Source organism: Camelus dromedarius, chromosome 5, assembly GCF_036321535.1.
Source record: "Camelus dromedarius isolate mCamDro1 chromosome 5, mCamDro1.pat, whole genome shotgun sequence".
Classification (NCBI taxonomy): Eukaryota; Metazoa; Chordata; class Mammalia; order Artiodactyla; family Camelidae; genus Camelus; species Camelus dromedarius.
In genome coordinates this window covers 68,552,546-68,573,155 of record NC_087440.1, presented here as the reverse complement: position 1 = coordinate 68,573,155, position 20,610 = coordinate 68,552,546, and the positions used below count along the sequence as shown (strand labels likewise).

At 42.8% G+C, this 20,610-nt stretch overlaps 1 protein-coding gene across 2 annotated transcripts in view; it reads left to right on the top strand.

Annotated features, from left to right (window-relative positions):
* The first annotated feature begins 1,824 nt into the window (after positions 1–1,824).
* ZFYVE1 (zinc finger FYVE-type containing 1) overlaps positions 1,825–20,610 on the top strand; it is a 42,347-nt gene continuing 23,561 nt past the window's right edge. Inside the window, exons 1-2 of one of the 2 annotated variants that reach the window (XM_064486092.1) lie at positions 1,825–1,929; positions 3,406–4,333. In XM_064486092.1, the coding sequence (XP_064342162.1) occupies positions 3,821–4,333 (513 nt within the window). In that variant the 5' untranslated portion in view covers positions 1,825–1,929; positions 3,406–3,820. Of the gene's footprint in view, positions 2,048–3,405; positions 4,334–20,610 lie in introns of both variants that reach the window. The other variant, XM_010976549.3, reaches the window with a different exon arrangement.

The window sequence follows — 20,610 nt, the reverse complement described above, 5'->3', positions numbered from 1 at the left end:
GGAATGAACTTTTATCCTGGCCTTCATAATTCCCACAAATAATTTTCCAAGGAAAATGTAGCCAATAGTGAAAAATAACTAAGCACAGAAAAAATGAGAATGAGTAAAACCATTTGCAAACAATCTGATAATTCCAATGATCTACTAAAGAAATAAAAGTAAACTAGTTTTTTAAAATTATTATTAACAGATTGCACTTAAATAGTAAAAAATTTCAAGAATATAAGTTGTTTAAATGAAGTCTTTCTTCTTCCTCATCGTAGTTACACTCCTTGGAGACAACCATTTTCTATAGTTTTAGGGGTTCTTATTTTAACTTAAAAAATGTACCTTAAAATGGGCACGTTGGCTTTAATGAGGATTAAATGTCATTTTGTTCTCAGGATATATTAGTATCCTTATTTTATGATTAGGGGTATGAAGCAAACTATTAAGGCTCCAAAAAGTTATAGTGGTAGGTTAGGAACCAAACCTTCCAGGAAACTTTTATGACATGCTAGCCACTATCAAGAGCCTAGCCCAAGACCCGTCTTAACTTCCTTTCTAAAATCAGTCTTTTCCTCTTCTCTATTAAAAACTTTGAAGTTTTAAAGTGCTACAGGTAGCTTAGCTCTTCATATTCTGGTTTGTGATGTGGCATTTCTCAGCCATGTTGTGCTGTTAGCCCCACTGTTGGCTATCTGCCCAGTCTTGAAAACATAATTTTCAGCAATATTACCTTCATACATAGCTTATTCCTTATTATGTAGATTTGGTTTTCTTATTGGTCTAGTTATGTCCCTTGAATCATAAGGTAAAAAATCATCTCTTTTTAAGTCAGGGGATCGGTTCTTGTCCCGGCTTTGTAAATAACTTGCTGCATGACCTTGGCAAGTCACTTAACCTTCGTTTTCTCTCCTGGGTTAACAATGATCAAGATAGAATTACAGAATATTAGAATTGGTAGGGACCTCAGAGGTTAAACCATATAATCCTTTTATTTCATGGAGAGTTTGTGTGATTTACCCAAGTGCTTTCTAGAACAAGCACCCAGTCTTCAGCATCTCAGATCAGTGCTCTTTACATTACATCAGGCTTTCTTTTAGTGTTGTTCTAAGAAACAAACGGAAAAAAGAAAAAACCAAAAAACAAAACCAAACAAAGAGTGAAAGCACTGAACAAATATAAGACCATTTACAAAAAGCCAGGTAAGTGTTAACCATTAGCCTGAATTGTGGCCTGAAAGCTTACCTGAATAAATGTACCAAGATGATTTAAAATTCTAAAGTTCTTAAAGTATGTAAGGAAAGGTCAGAAAAAATAAATGAATGAATGGAGAAAAAATTAATAGTTGGCTTGGAGAATACTTTGAAGGGAAAACGAAACTCTCACAAGACTACTTACATTCTCTTTTAAATGCTTTCTGGTCTTTCCTTAGTTGAAGGTGAAACTGGCTAAGTGGACACTGCCTGTTTTTATCCATTTCTAAAAGAATGATGTGCAATAAGGGTTACTTGCCCCTCCTCTACTACATATTACAACAGTTCTCTAATACAGCGCCACTCCTTCTCAGGCCACTACCCAAAACAACGCGCAGAAACCTGCGGAAAACACAATCAGGGCAAAAACTCCAAGTCCCAAAATGCTCGAAAGCCTGTTTCTGCCGCCTTCTCGCAAGCGCAACCTCTTTAGTACTGGGAGTTGTAGTTACTCAGGGGCTTCACTTCCAGAGTGTTGGGGAAAACGCACCTTCGGAGAACTACAATTCCCAGGAAGCTGTGCGCGCCACTCTCCGCCCTCGCTGGCGTCAGGCTCCACCCCTCCCGCTCCTCCCTCTCTGGGCTGCACCGCTCACGCCTTCCTGTTAGTCGGAGCTGGGAGAAGTTCACTCGAATCAGCTGATCCTAACTGACAACAGGAGGAGAGGAAGCCCGGAAGGCAGCGAAGGAGGTGGGGGGCGGAGATGGAGATGAGGATGGATCCGCCGGTTCCCTGAGGGACAGCCCCCGCCTCCACCGGCGCCCTGCGGTCCCCCGACGCCGCCTCGCTGCAGCAGAGCTGCTCCATGGTGGGGTCCCCCGGCCGCCGCAGGCGGGGAGGGAAGGGCACGGCCCTGCGCCGGGCCAGCGATAGCCCTGGAGCTCCCTCTGCCCCGGGGAGGAAGGGGGGGTCAGGAGCGGCTGGGGTGGGGGTGGGGTGGTATAAACAATGGATTCGGCTCTGGCCTCTGCCAGCGTAGGGGGGATTTGGGGGGACCTTCTTTGTTCTTAGACTCTGCTACTGCCCCTCGGGTTGTGGTGGTGTTGCCTGGGAGGAAAGAAGGGTGAGGAATCCTCGGCTGGAGAGAGGCGTCGGGGTTGGGAGCCCGCGTGGGCAGATGGTTCGTTTGGTCAGGTGGGCGGTGAGGTATCTTTTTGAAGGTTGGTTTCATATCTTTTTCAGTTGTGACAAATTTTGATTTTCGTTTCCGTTGTGGGAGCTGGTTGGGCACGTCTGTAGTTAGGGTGTAAATAGGGTCTCCTAGTCACTCCCTTAGCCTTCCTTGTTTATCTAAAAATAAGATTGGTGGATTGATTACTGTAGGGGAAGAGTGAATACCTGAAAGGAAGGCTTTACATTTCCTTGTGGAGTGTTAGAATGGGTGTCAAGGCTAAGGGGAATTAGAGATATAATTGTAGAAGTGACAAAATCCCCAGTTATCTTTTTTCTTTCTTTTTGGAAGTTATTTTTAAGTTGGATTTTGAATGACAAAGAGAAAAATTATTTGCTTTAACTCACTGCAGGCCTGGCTTTGCTGTGGGCCTTAGTGGAGGAATTCTGTCTCCTGTTGCTCCCTTTTTTTTGCACTTAGAGGAAAGGACAAAAGGAAGTACAATAATTGTTTTTAAACATGGAATGGTGACTCTTGTTTCCAGGTTTAGAGTCCTTAATAGGCATCTTTCTAGCATCGAAACAATCCAGTTACAAGGGTAACTGTATCTGCCCAGGACTTTGATGGAGCTAAAATTTATTACTCTTCTTTAGCTTTTTATAAGTGTTTTTCTTCACCTCTCCCAGTTATGGGGTGCAGGTCGGGGTGCAGAGGTTTGTCCCTCCAAAAACTATTTGCTTATTAGTGCTTGTGATTCTGAATTTAATAACTGAATGAACAGAGAATTTCTGTCTGGGAAATAAATCGACAAAGTCTCTTAAATGCCTTGAGCCTAGAGGTGGTGGTTGTTTTTAAAAGGAGGAGCCATAACCACAATTTTGAGAAGAAATTTCTAGGATCAGAATGAGCCAGCGTAAGTTTTACAGTCAAGAATGAGATTTCTCTGAGGAGTTTTGGCCTCATATTTAATCACAATCTTTCTTTCTTTTTTTTTTTTTTTTAAGGTGCACTGCTGTTTTTAGATGAGTGAAATCCTTTTCCTTCTTTTATTCTAGGTATCCCCTGAAATAGTGACTTGAGGCTGGATTATAATGCAAAGCTCCTGACCACTGTCTTTCATTACCAAGACCTTGTGGCTGAGGCCCAATTCATGAGTCCATCTAAGTGCACCCGTCACCTCTCTCTCAGATAGCCATAAAAGACCCTTTCAAGCTAATTTTGACCACGTGTTTCCCTGCACTTTATGGAGGATGAAACTATCAAACCAAATCAACGTTGCTGCTGATACAGGAGCGTGGGAGGCAGAAAATTAAACATTTAAACATTAATGAATGTGTGAATTCTAATAGGACACTGAAGGTTTAAAAAATAATTAAAAAAAAAAAGTGTTCAGTACCCTGTGGAAGTTCTGTGCAGTCTTCAGGCTCCCAGCTTTTGTCCTCACTTCTGGGGAAGGCCCAGGACCGTTATATGGTGGGTGATTTCCTTACCAGTCTGAATATGAGTGGCCAGACTTCCCCAGCAGAGAAGGGCCTGAATCCGGGGCTGATGTGCCAGGAGAGCTACACCTGCAGCGGGACTGAGGAAGCCGTGTTCGAGTGTGACGAGTGCTGCAGCCTGCAGTGTGTCCGCTGTGAGGAGGAGCTCCATCGGCAGGAGCGCCTAAGGAACCATGAGCGGATCCGGCTCAAAGCAGGCCACGTCCCTTACTGTGACTCCTGCAAGGGCCCCAATGGGCATTCCCCAGGTGTGAAGCAGAGGGCAGTCGTGAGGTGCCAGACCTGTAAAATCAACTTGTGCCTGGAGTGCCAGAAGAGGACTCATTCCGGGGGTAACAAACGGAGACACCCCGTTACTGTGTACCACGTCCCTGACGTCCAGGAGTTCCTGGAGGAAGAGGGGATGGATGAGGAGGCCAAGAGGAAGAAGATGACTGAGAAGGTTGTGAGTTTCCTCCTAGTAGATGAAAATGAAGAAATTCAGGTAAGCTCTTGGTTATGGCGGGGTTCCTGTGGTAAAGGAGCAGATCTGTTGTTGGCAGGTAGCTCTCAGGGAAAGTCCAGGAGGTGCTCACATTGTAATCACTGAACGAATGGCAAGACCCCTCAAAGCTTAAGTTGCATGGAGTCAGATTTAGTTACTTGCCAGCTGCATGACCTTGGGCTGAATTACTTTACCTCTCTGAGCCTTAGTTTTCTCATCTGTAAACTGGGGACAATGCCTCCTTCATTGGGTTGTAGTGAGGATAAAATGACTGTTTATAAAGCCTGTTACATAATAAGTGCTCAGTATGTGGTAGCTATTATTATTATTAGGATCATTATTAGGAAGAACTGATTTGGGACAGTTTTCTGAATGAGAGCACTTTGGCAAGTTGTGGATACATGTGAATGAGGAGGGACTGTGTGTGTGCAGGGAAAGAGACACTGACAGTGGGTCCCATGGGAGTGCTAGGCAGTAAGTTAGAACCCTGCTAGCTCCATTTAGAGAGGCAGGTCTTAGAAAAGTGGCTTTCCATAAGCATAGGACCCTCTCCAGTTGGCCTCTCATTTCCATGTACTGGCTTCTGATCAGTAGAAGCCAGTAAGGGCATCTGGGATTACAGAAGGACAAGAGAATATTTGATCTGATTCTGAGTTGGGGAGAGGGTAGATTGTGATAGAAGTAGGTTGGGGAGATGGAAGTGTGTGGCAGGTAGGGGTGATTGGGGAAGGGCTGGTATAATGTTCATACTTTCCAGTGAAGGTAATGTCATTAATGTCTACTTTCAAGTGAAAACTGTGTGAGTTCACTTCACTTACAGGCTGTATAACCAAGGGCAGGTTAAACTCCCTGCCTCAGTTTCACTTTTTCATTGTGTAGTTGAGAAGATTCAGAGGTTAGGAATGGAAATGGAAAGGCCCTTATCACAGGGCCTGGGGGGTAGACTCCAGCACCAGTTAGTTGCATTTGTCAGTATCGGGGAGGATTTGCGGCACACTGACTCAGTACTTTGAGCTGTGATGACTCCTCAAGTCTCCAGATTGGAGGAGTACCTCTCTAAGTTACCATTTGAGAACTCTAATTTCCCACTAAATATTTTTCATCTGTCTATTTTCTCCTTAGATAAGATGATGGAAATGAATTGCGTCATGATTCCTATGTACCTCCACTGTCAGCTGAATACTTGGCTGACACAGACTTCTCTTTCTTGGCTGAGAGGAACTAATAGTTATGGAAGAGTGACCCAGATCCCATGCTGCCTCCCTTGTTAGCAATAATGTCTTCATTATGGATTATGCTCTAATTGGTGACAGGGTGGACTAAATATTTTTTAAATGGAACACTTGGATTTGGATGATTCTTGTTGGTTTTGCCAGCAGTTCTCTTTAACGCCAGCCTTTGGAAAGTCATACTTCGGATTGTTGTCACCTTAGTAAAGTGAGAGGCAGATTTGGGATGGACCAGTAACCCTCATGGGTATTGTGTCAGCACCAGGAAGTATTTTTTGAGGGAAGGAGGGTGTGTCTTGTTTTCTTTTTGTAAACACTGATTCATATTCCTTAGCAGAATATTAGGAAAATATAAGGAAGTGTATTAAAGAAGACAGATCCCACTACCCAGAGATGATATTCATCCATCTTTTTTCTTGTAGTACATAATATGTATACAATTGGGTCGTTTGTAGAGACTTCTGCCTTCATTAATATAGACCATTTCGTGGGAAATAACAGTTAATAATCGCAAGCAGCACTGGTTGGGACTAATGGATTATACATAGAATTTTATCTGGTGATTTGTTCTCATGGTCATAAGTGGAAAAATACTTTGAGAAAATATCAGGTTCACTTTTCCTATGTGAATATCCAAAACAATTCGGTGATTGTCTGATAGAAATCTTGATGATAAATTAAGCTATTTTGTAAACTCCTGGAGAGCAGGACCGTGTCTTCTGCCCTGTATCTTGTATGATGGTAGGCATGTTGCCAGAGCGAAAAATACTTGTTGTTTGGTTGATGTCACATCTCAACTTCAGTTTTGTAAAAATGAGTATCACACCAATACTTAGTTAAAACAAACAAACAAACTAAAATCATAAAAATTGCCTTAGAGTGACAAGTTTCCCTCCTCCATTCCGTTAGTCTCCTTTGTTAGAACAATCACCATTAACCGTTAATTGCAAAAAACCAAAAACAGTTAATTGCATGCCCTTCTAGAATTTTTTTCACATATATTTATGAATATATACACATCCTTTTTATTTTTCAACAAAAAGGAACCTAATATGCTTCCTGTTCTGTCCTTGGCTACAGAATACATCTTGTAGAATTTACCAGCACATTGAGGTCTACCTCATTATTTAAAGGCTGCCTAGTACTCTGTAGTACTCTGTTGAATGGTTTTTCTATAATTTTAGCCTATTAATGGATATTTGAGTTATTACAACCAGGAATGTATTGAATAGTCTATAAATCTATTTAGAAATGGAGTCATTTTGTCAAATGCTATGTACATTTTAAATTTAGATCGATATTACCAAATTTCTGAACCTTATTTTCTTAGCTTCTGCAGTACTTCTGAGTCTCCCCTGGGTTCTGGTCTTGGCTCATCGTAGTTAAAATTTAAAGAGCTCTTACTGTGGTGCTTGGCACTCTTCTTAGCATTTGAGCTCATTTAATCCTGATAACTTTGTGTATTAGTTTCTTACTGTTGCTGTAACAGATTAGCACAAATTTAATGGCTTAGGACAACGCAAATTTATTCTCTTATAGGTTGGAGGTCAGAAGTCCTAAAATGGGTTGATAGGGCTGTGTTCCTTTTAGAGGTTCTAGGGGAGAATTTGTCCTTTTCTTTTCTAGCTTCAAGAGGCCTTTGGCGTACTCTGGGGCCGCATCATCCAGTTTCAAAGCCAGCAGTGTAATATCTTCCAGTCCTTCTCTGTCTTCTTCTTCTGTTGTCACATTGCCTCTGTGTCTCTGGCCCTTCTGCCTGCCTCTTACGAGGATCCTTGTGGTCACATTGGACCCACTTGGATAATCCAGCATAATCCCCCCACCTCAAAGTCGTTAATTCATTCACATCTACAAAGCCTTTTTGCCCCATGAAGTGACATATTCTCAGTTTCTGTTCATTAGAATGTGAGGAGTGGGCAATTTCAGCCTACCACACCCCATGAAGGACGTTGTATGTCTTAGTCATCTGGGCAGCATAACATAGATGGGGTGGCTTATAGACAACAGAAGTTTATTTCTCACAGTTCTAGAGGCTGGGAAGTTGAAAATCATGGTGACGACAGATTCAGTGGCTGATGAGGGCCTGTTTCATGACGGCTGTCTTCTCAGCCTATCCTCACATTGCAGAGAGAAGCCTCTGGGTCTCTTTTATAAGGACACTAATCCTACTCATGAGAGCTCTACCCCTGTGTCCTCATCACCTCTCAAAGTCCTTACCTCCTGATACCATCACATTGAGGGCTCGATCTCAACATAGGCATTTTGGGGGATACAAGCATTTTATCCGTAGCATTGTATTTTATAGATGAGGAGGACGCTGAAGCACAGAGAGACAAAGTGACTTGCCAAGAACAAGTTACAAGAAGTGGCAGAGGATTTGAGATCTAAGATCCTTGCTCTGTGACACTCCTGCTATCTCACCAAGTCATTTAAACTTCCTCATCAAACTTTATGGTCAATAGCACCAGCTTAGCAGTTCCTCATCGCTGCTGGGAGGATCCAATGAAACAGCCCTGCATAAATGCCAGATGGTTATCACTGAAGAGCCCTTTCCTCATAGCAGCGAAGAGTCCATGGTTTAGGACCCAGCTTTGTTTTTCTTTCATGTTTCTAGTCATTTGTGGGTTTTGATTGTTTTCAGTTTAGTACATAGGGATTATTTTAGCTGCTTGTAGGCTGTTACTGTTATATGTGGTTCCCTCAAATGCTATGGCCAAGAATCTTCTAAAATTTATCATTTACAATTTGAGTATTACTCAGTTTCTTTTGGAAAACCTGAAAGGACAAAAAAACTCCCTGTTAGAGATGAAAATTTTATCGTTACCCTGTTGCCATTTGAGTGTATGCTAGAGTGGTACATTTAAGGAGAAACTGATTTTTGCTCTCAGAACCAGGAACTCATTTGTGGCTCTTAAATGGATACATTTGGCCCTTGTAGGCAAAGACATTCATTCAGTCATCACATTTATTGAGTATATGTTATGTTGCCAGGCACTTTCTAGGTTCCAGGGACACATGGATAGTAAGAGTTGGTCCCTGCTGTCATAGAGCCTACCATTCGAGTGAGGAAAGAAGAGTTCACACGTGTAAAACACACGAAAAGATGGTTCAGATGTATTATTAAGGAAGAGTGCCTGGGAAGCCACTTTTGCCAGGTGGTCAGGGAAGTTTTTATTGTAGAGATGACTTTTAAGCTGAGACCTAATGGCTACTACTACCTGGGAAAATAGACCTCCAGACAAAAATGGGATCCAGAGCCGGTGGGTTGGCATATATGAGTACAGGAAGGATGCCAGTTGGCCGGAGTGAGCTGGCGGAGAGTGGTAAGGATAGAGGTGCAGAGGTCAGCGGGTGTCAGTTCAGGTGGGGCCTTGTAGGCCACGGGAATGTGTGGATTTTAAGTGTAATGGAAAGCCCCAAACTGCTGTATGCTAGAAGTTCACATGAGCGGGTAGAACTTTTTAAGAGATGGCTCTTGACTTTTGGTGTGAAGACTAGATCTTATTGATTATAGGAGGGCGAGAGGGAAAGCAAGGAAACCACTTGAGAGGCTGCTACAGACGCTGAGGGGAGACGTGGCTTCGATTTGGTGTGATTGTGGACACGATGAGATGGAAAGACATTGATGAATCTGGGACAAAGTTTGGATGTCAAGCAGGAGTGCTGATAGGGTGGAAGGGTGAGGGAATGAGAACTCAGTGGTGACTCCTAGGTGTTTGGTTTGTGCAAAGAACACCTGCTTAATACTCCAGGTTTTATTGACTTAAATTGCTAAAACAAATTTTTAAATGGGGGAGGGAGGTAATTAGGTTTGTTTGTTTGTTTGTTTGTTTGTTTGTTTGTTTGTTTATTTATTTATTTATTTATTTATTTATTTATTTATTTATTTATAAGGAGGTACTGGGGATTGAACCCAGGGCCTCATGCATGCTAAGCATGTGCTCTATCACTTGAGACATACCCTCCCCCAAAACAAATTCTTTAAGAACTGAATTCACACAATAAAGAGATGAATCTCCTTTGATCCTATCTAACACAGTAGTTCTCTCTGGGAGTGAGTTTGCTCCCCTAGGGGGCATTTGGCAAGGTTAGGCGACATCTCCGGTTGTGACAGCTAGGGGATGGGGGATTGTGTGCTAGTGAGTAGAGGCCAGGGTGCTGCTAAATGTCTGAAAGTGCATAGAGCAGCCCCCACACAAAGAACTACCTGGTACAAAATGTCAATAGTGCTGAGATTGAGAACTGATCTAACAGGTGAAGGTTTGGTCTGATAGGTGATCTGGGTTCCTGTGAAGCGGAAAACAACCAATACACCAGTTTTTCCTCCCTCTTTGTGTTCTGTTCATTCCTCAGAAGTAATTTAACTGAAATCAATATTCTTATTTGGCGTATTTTGCAACCTCTGTGGTGAAATGGTTAGACTTTCTGCATTGTATTCATTGATTTTTCTAGACCTCAGTGCAACAGTACTTGGAAAACCAAAGGACTTAGGGATCCATTATTTAGAGCCCGCAGTAGGTAAATGATCCACACTGACAAGTCATCTATAATCTCTTGAAGTTGAAGACCACACCCTTAGCAAATAACTCAAAGGTTAGAGGAATAAAGTTCTAACAATTAGAGTTCTCAGTGGACGTAGGGGATAGTGTTTTCCAATCTGTTGGGTCTTGTGAGGGATCCTGACATCTTGTCTTATCAGAACATTTCTAGTCAAAGAGAAAAAAGGTGAAAAACATGTTTATATGAAATAAAATTATATGCATGTAATTTATATATGTCACTTTATAAATATATACATATTTAAACCCCATGCAAGTTGCTCTTTTTTTCACAACCACCCCATTCTCCACTTTGTTTCTTTTCTACGAACGTCCTATAGCTGCCCTCTTTCCAGGGGACCAGAGCAGCACCCTGACCAGCAGTTGCACCTGTTTCATCTTCGTGCTGACTGACCCCTGACAACAGGAGAACCAGGGAGCTTTTCATTCCAAAAGACTCCTAAAGTTAAATCCCCTCCTGCTGAACATGCAGGGGGATGGGGAAGCCCAGTAGCCCAGCAGTGGGGTCAATGAGAAGCTAAGAAAGTGTCCCCTGGGGCAGGCCCTCCTGAAGTCAGAAATAGATAGCCTTGGGCCCTGTCTGAAATGGAAGGCCAAGGTGAGTCTTCACTGTCCTTCCTTCTGTTGTCAGTGGTGGACCTCATCTCACTGAGACCGTTGCTTTAAGAAGACCCATCACGTTGTTTGGCTGCTTCCCTTGTTTACAGTCCCAGAATAGTGTGGCTCAAAATACTGTGACTTGGCTTTTTTTTTTTTTTTTTTTAATTGGCTAAAAGAGACATTATTCTAGTGGGATTCAGGAATGGAAAATAGCAGAGGATGTTTTTGTACTGTTGGGAATCCTTGACCACAGACTGGCTGTGCTGGTCTGCCCCATTCCTGTGCTCCTTCTGTCTGAGCCTCATCTGCTGCTGACCCCTGGGCCCTGTCCTCTGCTTCCTGGTCTAGGGTACCTTTCTGGGGCTTGCTCTTTCCAGGACCTCTCTTTCAGACAGGCTGGCAGAACACCCTCAGGTCTTAACTTTGCTCCGTAGGTCAGGAGCCTGGGGAGCATAGTCTTCTAAATTGTGGAACTTCCCCATTTTTTTCTTCGAATGGTTGAACTATTATAATGTAAGGACTAATTCTGGTGCTGTGGCTGGTTAGCCCTTTGGCAATTTCTGGTCAGAATCTGAATGTGTTCGCTATTGGTTGTCAGGTGCTATATTAAGAAATGCAGGAGAGGGAGGGTATAGCTCAAGTGATAGAGCACATGCTTAGCATGCATGAGGTCCTGGGTTCAATCCCCAGTGCCTCCTGTAAAACTAAATAAATAAACCTAATTACCTACCCCCATCAAAAAAAAAAAAATGCAGGAAAAACATTCCCCACAGATCTGCTTAGGAGCTGTCTGTCAAAATAATAAGTTATAATTGGATGAGCAGCAGAGGCGCCCTCCTGCTCCACTGCCTTTTACTCATAGGAACCCAAGTAAAAGCCCTTTTGTTTAGTAATGGTAGTAGGGGGAGGGCATTGTGTGGTGTTACTGGGAAACCAGGGTTGAGGGTGACTCAGACAAACAGAGGATGAAAGAGCCCCTATTATGTGCCTCCAGTTTTGCTCAGCATCTTCTGAGCTTTCTCAGCCTTGGGCTCATTCGGTTACAACAGGCTCCTGGCACTTAACCTGGGAGGCTATTTTGTTTAGCACAGCGCTGTTTAAAATTTGACCCATACAAGTCATTAAAACTACTGTGAGTCAGCTTTTCAGGGAACCTATCTTTAACTATTTCAAGTTACCTCTAATTTGTGTGATTCTACTTTTTTCTGGTCTGTGCATTCCTTGAAGTGATTGATTTTTTTTTCTGGAATTGGGCAAATATTTGGCTTTTTGAACCAGGGTTAATGTAACAGGCAGATTTCTTATTAAGTTGACAGTGTGTATTTTCCCTGTGGCTGCATCTCCTGGCTGTACCGCCCTTGAGTTTATCCTGGAGATTGTATCTGTTGCTTGGAAGCCTTCTGATGGCTGGCTGGACTTTTCTGGGGAGTCCTGCCTGCTTTGGGAGGAGCTCCCATGAGATCATTTCTGTCTGAGGTTAGAACTGCTCATTGTAGTGAGCACATCTGATTGGTGATGGGCAACCAGAAGAAAGCTAATGGGCGAGACCACAAAGAAGGGAAAGAAAGCAAGGATACAGAAAGTTCCAGGTAAGAATAATTGGAAAGACCTATGGGAAGGGGCGCAGAGGGACTTTTGGAGGCAGGAAAGGGTGGAGGTTTCCTTGGAGGCTGTTTTGTTTGTTTTGCCCCTCTTTCCAATGGCTTTTGGCCAGTAATTAAGAGGCCCTTTTCGACCGGTTTGTGAGGTTGGCTTGGTGGTGGCGGGCATTCTTGGGCAGAGAAGTGTGCCTTACACAAGCACCTGGCTTCTGGCTTGACTTCACTGGAGGTTGATTCTATTTTCTGGTAGCTTCTGCTTTTTTTTTTTTTCCTCCTTCCTACTTTCCTTCTACTTGTGGCTGGATTATTGCTGTCTTTCTCAGGGAATTTGACTCTAGATGTTAGAATACTTGAACAGACAAAGCCTTATTCTGGCATGTAGTTACCGACACCCCAGGTTCAAGTTAAGAGAGAACATAATTCAGCAATTCAGCAATCATAGAGTATTCTAGAAATTCCTCTACTTCTCAGCCCAGTCTCTTCTGCTTGGTGAATATGTCATCTCCATGGATAATCTGTTTTCCCTAATTTCTCGTAACCTTGTCTTTTAAAAAGAGCTTAATTCAGTTTACATGTATCATTCAGCAGCAGTCATAAACATTTCTTGAGCGTCAATTATGTGCTTTATTAGTTTGAGCAATCTCTGTGAAACATGTTTCAAAATGAAAATTCAGAGGTTAAGCAAGACAAGGGAGGGATGGTAGAAACCCTTGTTCCTGGGAAAACCCTGTTCTCTTTTGTGTTTGTCTCTGAGTAGGGGCTGTTTGAGGATCCCACAGTTCTTTCTGCACACCCTTTCTGGTCCTGGTGACTGTGAGCTTTGTGGCCAGCAGGTCACAGGGTGCGCTGTTGTTCCCCCATGTCTCAGTTTACTCTGTTATTTGGATCTGGATCATCTGACAGACAGACAGGCAGAAAGATAGCCTGCTTTGCCTTTCTTTCTCTTTCTTCTCTTTCCTTCCCTCCCTCCCTATTCTTCCTTCTCCTTTTCTTCTTTCCTGAATCCTCCTCTCTCCCCTTCCCTCTCTCTCTTCCTTTCCTCTCTTTCTCTCCCTCTTTTCCTCTTTCCTTCTCCCCCCTCCCCCTTCATGAATTAAGTTAAATCTACTACTGCCAGGGGAAAAAGATTTCTTTCTAGGATTAAATGCAAATGATTTTAGGCTTATCTACTGCTTTGAATTGTTCATACTTTTCTCTTCCTTTCATTACTACAGAAAATTGAGTTTGCTACTTAAAAAAAAAAAAAAAGAATTGACCTAAAGAGGTTTTGACTATAAAGTTGCCCTCCTTGACCACCATATTTAAAAGAGTAACCTCTGCCCATACCTTACAGTCCTAGTGCTCTCCTGGCTTTTCTTCATTCCACTTAGCACCATTTGACATCATGTGTACTTAAAAATCAACTCTTGTGGTATAATTTGCACATAATATAATGTATACATTGTAAGTTCTGTGAGTTTCAACCAATGTATATACACCTGTGACCACTTCCACAGCAGTGAGGAACTAGAACATTTCCATCCCCCAGAAAGGTTCCCTTGGGCCCCTAGGGAGTCAGTCTGCAGTAATCACTGATCTGTTTTCTGTAACTATAGATTTGACTTTCTTAGAGTTTCATATAAATAGGATAATGAAGTACTGTTCTGTGTCTGTTTTCTTTCACTCACTGTCATGTTTTTGAGGGTCACCCATGCTGTTTTATCTCTTCTGTTCATCCACATCAAGAACAGTGTTCAGCACGTGTCTCATTTGACATGTGCTAATCAGTTTAACCATTCATCAAACATTTAGTGAGTGCCTACTATGTGCTGACAGCTGAGGGGGGTAGAAACTGGCGCTAGACACTGAACTTGCGTTTGGGGAGAGGGCAGCCTAGTAGTAATTGAAGATAAATACATAGAAATAAGGTGGATGATGTCAGAGCAGTGTAGAGAGGATATTATGGAAATTCAGAGGAGGGTTACTATTGTCATTGGCTTTAAATAGTTATAATAGGGGGGTGGATATAGCTCAGTGGTAGAGTGCATGCTTAGTATGCACGAGGTTGTGGGTTCAAACCCCCATACCTCCATTAAAAAAATTTGTAATATATGCCGTATTGTTACTTCATCAGGGCTCCACTAGAAACCAGGCCCCTTTCAGCCTCTACCTCAGACACCAAAGACCTCCTTATAAAGCTGTGTCATCAGTTAAGTTCTGTGACATAAACTGTGAGATGAGCACTTTAGTGAGTCTCTGATGAAGTAATAATTTTTGGAATTATGTCACATCATTTTTTTGAAGACTGAATACTTTCTTGTGCATAATATATATATTATGTAATCTTATAACAGCATTTAAAAAAAATTAAAAATATACATCCTTTTGAGGGGGAGTAGTGGTAAGTGTTGAATAAATATCTTCCTTGTCCCATTATCCCTAATTCTCTAATGAGGCATCTATTGGAAACCTCATCTCTCAAGAGGGTTTTTACTGGGCATAATGGAATGAAATTCTGTGGTGGTGGTGGTGCCGAGTGTGGCCTCGAGGCAAACCAGGGCAACTGTAGTAACGTGGGTCGCACTTGTCTAGCATTTGCTGCGAGCCTCCACTGTGCTGAGTGCTCAGAGTGCATTATCTCACTTAATCCTCGCAGTGACCTTGTGAAGTTGACTGTATTGTTATCCTCATTTTGTGGGTAAGAAAACGAAGGCCCCAAGAAGTTAAATAACCTCTTTAAGGTTATTCTAAAGTCAGTAAGTGGGAGAGGCAGGTTGGTTGAACCCTTAATGGTCATACTACACTGTTCCCTTCCCCAGGGAGTATAGCATCTAGACATTCAGTGCTATGTTCATTCCTTTTTATTTTTAAGCAAATATGTATAGATTTTCTACTATGTCATGCCCTGTGCTAGGGCTGCAGTGGTGGACAACACAGCCCAGACTCTTGCCAGCAGGGAGTACATTCTAGTGGGAAGTCCAGAGCCAGGAAAATGGGAAGATGTTAACAGAGCTGGTGGGTGGGGAATGGAGGCTGTGAGCAAGAGAAGGATTGAGTAAGTTGTCCAGGGTATGATCCAGGGAGAGGTGGACCTGAACCTAGCTTTCCTGTCTAGCCTGTGATTGTTACTCCTGCATCCCAGGGCCTTTACCCGAGCTTATATCTGTTTTTATAGCTGGCCAGATACGGGTCTGCCATGCCACTTTTTAAAAGGAGGGGCTTGCATCTTCCAGGTGGAAGCTGCTTGGAAGGGTCCCACGAGGATGATGTGGTCTTGAGGATGACTCAGTCTTTCCAGTCTGTCTTCAGAATTCAGCATTGCTTTGGAAAGTTTTTGATTCAGATATAAATGGAGAGCTGAACTGAGTGAGTTGGGTGAAGTCAAAGAAACTGACCGTGGAGCTAAAAATGATCCTTTTTAAAGAATTTGTTTTGTGGATCATCTCTGTATAGGAACATTCTCTTTCCTGCTGGAGGAGGAGGGTTGCTGCAAGCAGTGCTGAGAGGCCCTGCGTCAGAAGCACCACTGGTAGTTAGAAGACATGGGAGGAGGATTCCCGATCTCTCAAGTAATGAAACACTCTGGGGACACTGGAGTGGAAGAAAGTGACCTTTGCCCTTACCAAATGTACTCAATGTGTTTGTGAAGCCAGCCTTGTGACTTCAGTGGTCTTAAGAAAACATTTGATTGAGAAACAATTGCGTTTTTACATGAAACTCTATTGATACATACATGGATAAACACAAAGCTATACACTCCTTTCAGGATAGAATGAAAGGAAATTTTCTGAACTTTGCTGGGTTTTACTAGAACTTTCCAGGCAATAGGGATTTGCTATTGGAATGGATCCTCCTTTGGTTTTGGACTTTAAAAATAGACTGGCTACTGATCCGTTTGACATTGTTTAAGTCAAGTCCTGTCTGAAAATTAGGCCATGGACTTAAATCATTGCCTGGAGTTCTGTTTAATGTGATGAAAGTCGCTCTGGATTTTTCGAGGAGAAGTTCTCTCACTTCCCTCTTCTGCTTTCCTTCCCACAGAAGAGGGAACATGTTCCCTAAATTCTGTACCTGTGCTGGTCTGACATCATCAGGTCAGTGCCAGACACTGGATGAAGCTTGATACATGTCTGTGGATTTGTCCACTGAGAAAAAACCGCACTGCCTGAAAGTTGAGAATTATGCTTTATTCAGCGACCTTACTGAGAACTGGAGCTCTGAGGAACCTTTTGAAGGGGTGAAGGAGGAGCCAGGATACAGAGGAGTTTTTGCGGGGGTGGAGTGGGGGATGTATCTTTTTTTTTTTTCTCCAGCAAAACATCTAAAGATTATCACTAATCTTGAAAAACAGACATCTCAAGTTAATGATTTTAATGCTTTTATATGTGTGGGAAGATGCAAGAGTCTGGGCTCATTGAAATTATTCCTTTGATATGCATCTTAACTCTCTAGGGCCAGTATCCTGTTTTTCTCCATCCTGAATTCCCCCAGAGCGGGCTGTGGAGGGTGGGGAGGCTGCAGTGGCTGATGGCTTGATGGGGGCAGCCAGAAAGGTAGGCAACATTCTCTGTTTACTGAAATGGCAGGCAACATTTTTTTGGTCCAGATTAAATGAAATAATCAAGTTCTAGTTTCCTCTAGGATAGTGGTCCCAGTTCTGAAAAGATTGAGAATCTGGCTTGGTTTCTTTGGGTTCTGTCTCTTCCTCTGAACTCAGGCAAAAATGGAATGAAAGCAAAATAAACCAGAGACCATCACATAAAAGTAATTAATAGCAGCTTAGCTTTGGGAATAACTTGTCGATTTATGTTTGTTTTAGAATCTCAATGGAAGGGTAGAAGATAATCTTTGTTGGCTCAGGAGTGGGATTTATTATGAGCGTTAGGTTGTGATTTGGGAGCACCCATTACTTTGGGGAAGAAGTTGATTTGTGCCCTCAGCTACAAGGAACACCTTTATAAAAATTTAGAGAACTGCATGATCGGTGCAAATTAGATCCTCTTCATCTACAGAGGTCAGAACTGAAAGGACCTCAATGCTGAGCTTCTTTCCTTTGGAATCTTTTCTGCTGTCTTCAGAGATTTTTTTGTGTGTGTTTTTTAAAGAGCCTCTGACTGTGCTCTGTTGAACTTCCCTCCTTCCAAGGCATTTTACTTAAGTTCCTTCCCCATCTCTTGCTTTTCCCTTCCCAGGCATCCTCAGAACAAAGTCCATGTGTTCATTCTTCCTGGAATGATCTCCGAGGGCTGAGGACAGTTTCTTAAGGGAGAATGTCATCATCCCCCTTGCCCGCTTGGGCCAGAGGTTGACTGTTCACTACTGTAAACTGCTCTCAACTCTAAATTGGAACAGTGGAAATCATTGAGTAGTTATATTTCATTTTAGAAACTCTCCTTGGAACTGTGGAAATTGAAAAGCTTGGTGGGTCAGACAGAGAGAAAGATGTACTGTTTGGTATCTTCAGGATCGGTATGATATTAGACAGTCCCTTGACTAAGAGGCAGCTCTAAAGTCAGTATTAATAGTAATGTGTTGTTTTGATTAGAGGGAGGGGAAAGGAGTTATCCAAAGCAAGCAGTGAGAGCTTTCATTTTTAGGTAGCATCAGTTCAGATCTTACTACATTGCTGATTTAGTCCCTGAATGAGCAAATTGTGAGCCTCAAGCAGGCAGTCCTCTCAGTAGCTCTAGGGGTTGTAGACTCAGTATCTTGTTTCTCTGAGGCTTCAGTCATTAAGTAACTTTTCCAGGGCCACAAAGTGGCAAAGCCAGCAGTGGAATTTGGGTGTTGCTGCCTGCAGTCTAAGAGATGATGGTCTAGCCAGCTCAGGGAGTAAGGAAGGCAGAAGTTGGGGAGGAGTGGCTCTGGGGTATTGTTCCTGCTCTTGCTGTTGTGTAAGGGTCCAGGACCAATTAGAACATGTAGGGTTGGGTGGGGTGGCCAGCTGGCAGGGCTCGAAGTCAGGTAGCTTGTTTAACTCCAGGAGTGGAGCAGAGAGGATCACTGACTGCAGGCCGAACGAGTCTAGCAGGAGCCCTGTTCCCTGTCTGGCCCCTTACTTCCCTCATCAAAGGGAATCTTCGTATCTTTGCTTGACCTTCTCCTCCCGACTGAAAACCAGTCTTGCTACCACCCAGGCTGTTCATTCTGGCTTAGGGGAAAAAATGCTCACAGGTTAAGGGTGAATTGAATAGTACAGCAGGAAGCAAAATCATGTTGAAAGGCAGATGATGGAAAAATGAAGCCTGTTCTCAGTTTGATGGGCATGTTCTCATTTATCTGTTGATTTGATTAGCAACCACTACCCAGTCAGGGGAGGCAAAGATGGTTATATCCTCATTTTACATGTGAGAAATGCCATCAGTGCATGTTAAATGATTATGTGGGGTTCCTTGGTAGAAAAACCAGCCTAAGGCTGTGAGCTCCTCCTCCTGGAATTCTTTGTGCTGGACTTAACTGCACACGCCCAACACATGAATGTGTATGCCTAACACGCCCGGGACACATGGTGCCAAAGTAATTTCCCCCCCAGATGCTGACAGGAGTGTTTTATTTTTCACCCTGGACGGGTTATTTATGTATACTATGTACATCATTTCATAATCAGTATGAATCTTCAGACACTTAGATCTGTACCTGATGGCCCCTGCAGGCCCCTCTTCAGGTGCCCACGCTTGGAGAGCAGTTGTTTCGTGGGCTACCAGATTCCTGATGGAGTAGATTTCCAGGGGAGACATTCCCTAGGCCTTGTCATCTTCCCGGGGTGGATGGCTCTTGTAGCCGGCCACTTCGACCTTATCTGACTCCTTGCTGGTAGAGTTTAGGGAGCTTTTGTTTGCTTTCTCTTATGGCTAAGTTGTTAGCAGCATGGAACCAGGCTGGCTGAGCGACACTGGTCCAAAATGGGCTGTTCTGTGTAACTTCTTGTTCCTCTTAGTTGCCTGGGAGATCAGTGAGCCCATCACCAAGTTCATCAAATGCTGCTGTGTATTGAGTCCTATGGAAGATGCAGGGTGGAGAAGGTGATTAAAGTACCTAGCAAGGGGCCTGGCATTCATTCACTCACTTAGTAACTAGGTACTGAGCTCCTCCCATGTGCTAGGCTCTGTCCCACGTGCTAGGGACGTAAAGATAGATTTGGTTCTGCCCTCATAATCCAGTGAAGGGCACTGTCACAGTGGTGGGCATTCGGTAAATTATTAACATTATCATTAACATTAAGGCTATTAATGTAACAACAGTGATGTTATCAATAGAATAATGAGTGCTTTACCGTCCTGATGAGATGATGGGAGATAAGGGCTTATCCTATTTCACACCCAGTGGTCTGTCTACATTTTTCTAACTTCTCTTTATCAAACCAGCAGACTCCTGAGAATCAGGATGCGAGGTGTTAAGGTTCATGACTCCTGTAGCAGGAGTGGAACATGGCCTGTTTGGATTAGGAGCTTTGACCCTGGGGCTCTATATTCTGAGAGGAGGGGACCTGGGCATTTTTCTGGAACTCTCACTGGCACCAAGTCTCTTCTTTCCTGGCTTGACTTTTTATATGCACTGCAATGTTCTTTAAACTGTAAACAGAGGAATTATGGATGGATGAAGTTTAGCCAATAAGTTCTTTTTTTTTTAACAGCTTTATTTGGATGTAATTCACATACCATGTATTTGTTGTCCTTTTAAAGTATACAATTCAATGTTTTAATATATCCATAAAGTTGTGCAACCCTTAGCGCTGTCTAGTTCCAGAACATTTTCTTCACCCCAAATAGAAACCCTGTACCCATTAGCAGTCATTCCCTAATCCCTCCTTCCCCCAGCCTCTGGCAACCACTAATACACTTTCTGTCTCTGAGTTGACCTGTTGTGGACATTTCATATGAAGGGAATCATACAATATGTAATATTTTGTATCTGGCTTCTTTCACTTACTGTAATGTTTTCAGAGTTCATCCATGTTGTTGCATATATCAGTACTTCCTTCCTTTTATGGTTGAATAATATTCCTTTGTACGGCTGTACCACATTTTGTTTATCCATCCATCAGATGATGGACACGTGGGCTGTTTCTATCTTTAGCTGTTACGGATAATGCTGCTACAAGCATTCGTATTCAAGTTTTGTGTTGATGTGTGTTTTCTTTTTTTCTTTTCTTTTTTTTGTTGACATGTGTTTTCAGTTCTCTAAGGTATATACCCAGGAGTAGATCTACTGAGACATATGGTAACTCTGTTTCACTTTTTGAGAAACTGCCATACTGTTTTCCAGAGTGTGTGCCATTTCACATTCTTACCAGCAGTGTTTCTTGTGTT